Source organism: Branchiostoma belcheri, unplaced genomic scaffold (assembly GCF_001625305.1).
Source record: "Branchiostoma belcheri isolate BF01 breed outbred unplaced genomic scaffold, Haploidv18h27 scaffold15, whole genome shotgun sequence".
Taxonomy (NCBI): domain Eukaryota; kingdom Metazoa; phylum Chordata; class Leptocardii; order Amphioxiformes; family Branchiostomatidae; genus Branchiostoma; species Branchiostoma belcheri.
The window spans coordinates 3427455-3429583 of NW_017802935.1; the positions used below are offsets into that span (position 1 = coordinate 3427455).

Below are 2129 nucleotides of genomic sequence, written 5' to 3' on the forward strand. Positions count from 1 at the left end.
GCCCATGAAATTCGCCTGAGTCCGTGTTGGGGACGACGGCTCCTTCCCCTTCCCTGCCCAAAAGTTCGGCTTGAGATTATCCAACAGTTTGCGCTTGTTGTTAGGTGAGGAGCTCGCACTGCCCTGCTGATCTTTGAAGGGAAAACGTCGATCTGAAGACGATCCACTGCTCTCTCCAGACGGGGAATTCAGGGGGGAGGATTCCTTGGAAAATTCCATGGGGATCGGAGAGAGACACGGAGAGTTTGGAGTGGTTGGGGAACCTAAGGGAGGGGTTGGGAGAGAGATTTTCCGGCTCTTGTTCATCCGAGGCAGACTGTGGCTTCCGTCCATCATACTGTTTTCCTTGTTGATCATGAGAGCGGGGACGGAATGCTTCCGGAAGGTGGACTTGGAGTCAGGGAGGCTGTTGGTGGAGCCGCAGTTTGATTGACAGTTCTGCTGGGTGAGGATGGAGGGAGGGGAGCCTGGGACGGGGTTTGGACTGGAGAAGCTTTTTCTCAACGTGTTACTGGCGTAAAGGACATCCCGCTGGTACTCTATAGGGGACTGCAGGGCTGAAAGCAAAGTGAAAGTTTTCAGTCAGTTTGGTCACAACTGGTGATGTTGGAAGAAACTTTTCTTTAAACAATGCTAGGAACTTTTGATTGAAAACAAATACTGTAAGTCCAGAAATTGCTTCTCGCTGCTATATGTAGCCTATGTACGTGGCACTTTTGCACTGAGAACTCCAGTCAGAAGCTCTGAGGAAGGTGTCTGACAGACACTAAAACGTCAGCACTTTAGGTGCGTAAATTTGGTCGTGTAAAAGAAAATTCCTGTATCCTATTCTTCACCAACCAGATGAAACTATTTTTGGAAGTATCTACAGAAGTTTTACCTCTGATGAAGTCCTTCTGTCTGTCCAGTAGCATGCTGATCTCAGCGACCCATGTCTCCCTGATGTCTGGTGCAGGAGCCTGCAGGATGTAACAGTCCTCACCGTCTCGGGTCTTTGACATCAGGCTGAACTTGGTCGGGTCATTGTCAACATCAGGCATCATGGACATGTCTTTCACCTGGAAAAATCAAGATTTTAGTTGAATATAGATCTTTAAAGGCATGTTTTCATAATTAGGCCACACCGATTTAATTTTATGGATGACATCCTCTGAAGACCCCCAAACTAGTGCGCGCGGGCGAAAAAAATAAAAATCCGGCCAAAAATAAAAATGCTACAAAACCACAGGAATACAAACCTGGTATTGTGAATTTGGCGCATTACATAGCGACGTATACGATAGGCCGACACATGCTGGATTTTTGCGGAATATATGAATCGACACTGCTGTACGTATGTACTGAGTTCTTGAGTCTTGGAGCTTCGATAGCCTGGCTGCCGTCAACCAGAGTTATCACCACCATGCACTACCCAGGCCTAAAGCCAGGCCAGAGCCTCGGAATACGTGATCTTTTTTTTTCTTTTTTTCTTGAGATCGGGCGAAAATCAATGCGCGCGCGGATGTCATCCATAAAATTAAATCGGTGTGGCCTTATTTGAGTTGACTTTAACATAACCCTTGACCCACAAAAATTGGCGTGTAAAGATATAGAAAGAGATGCCATTAAAATAAGCTTAGTCTAGATCTAAAAGCAGAAATCGCAGGAAATACTGCTTGCAAAATGCAGGAAATTCACAGGGTCAAGATTTTGAAATTTTCCCGGCCCTGAACATATGATGTTGCCTCTAACAAAACTGAGATGATGGAAAAAAAACTTTAGGCTGGCTAGAACTGGTGCAAAGTCAGTCTCCTCACCTTGATGCATCCCTTGTACAGGTAGCCTGGGTTGCTCAGGCCCTTCTTGTGGTCCAGGGGCTCGCTGAAGATGACAATCTGTTCGAAGAGGAAGACTCTTCTCTCCTTCCCCTTCCACTGCAGCAGACTGCTGTTGTCTGACACGATCATGGGGTCATGGAGCAGCAGCTTGCCCTGGGCATTGATGTTACCCTGTTGGTGTGGACAATCATTGTTAGAAACGACTAACATATTTACACTATCCCTAACACAAATCTACATTTTACCAGCCCGAATAGTTTTTCTTTCTCAAGTTATGTGTGAATTGCTTTTAATGTCTGAATCTGTACCCTG

At 46.1% G+C, this 2129-nt stretch overlaps 1 protein-coding gene across 1 annotated transcript in view; it reads right to left on the bottom strand.

Annotated features, from left to right (window-relative positions):
- Nucleotides 1–2129, bottom strand: part of LOC109465343 (kalirin-like) — a 159248-nt gene that overhangs the window by 17095 nt on the left and 140024 nt on the right. Inside the window, exons 45-46 of the mRNA XM_019762557.1 lie at nucleotides 1797–1988; nucleotides 881–1058 (exon numbers count right to left, since the gene is read on the bottom strand). Coding sequence (XP_019618116.1) covers nucleotides 881–1058; nucleotides 1797–1988 — 370 coding nt within the window. The remainder of the gene's footprint in view (nucleotides 1–880; nucleotides 1059–1796; nucleotides 1989–2129) is intronic.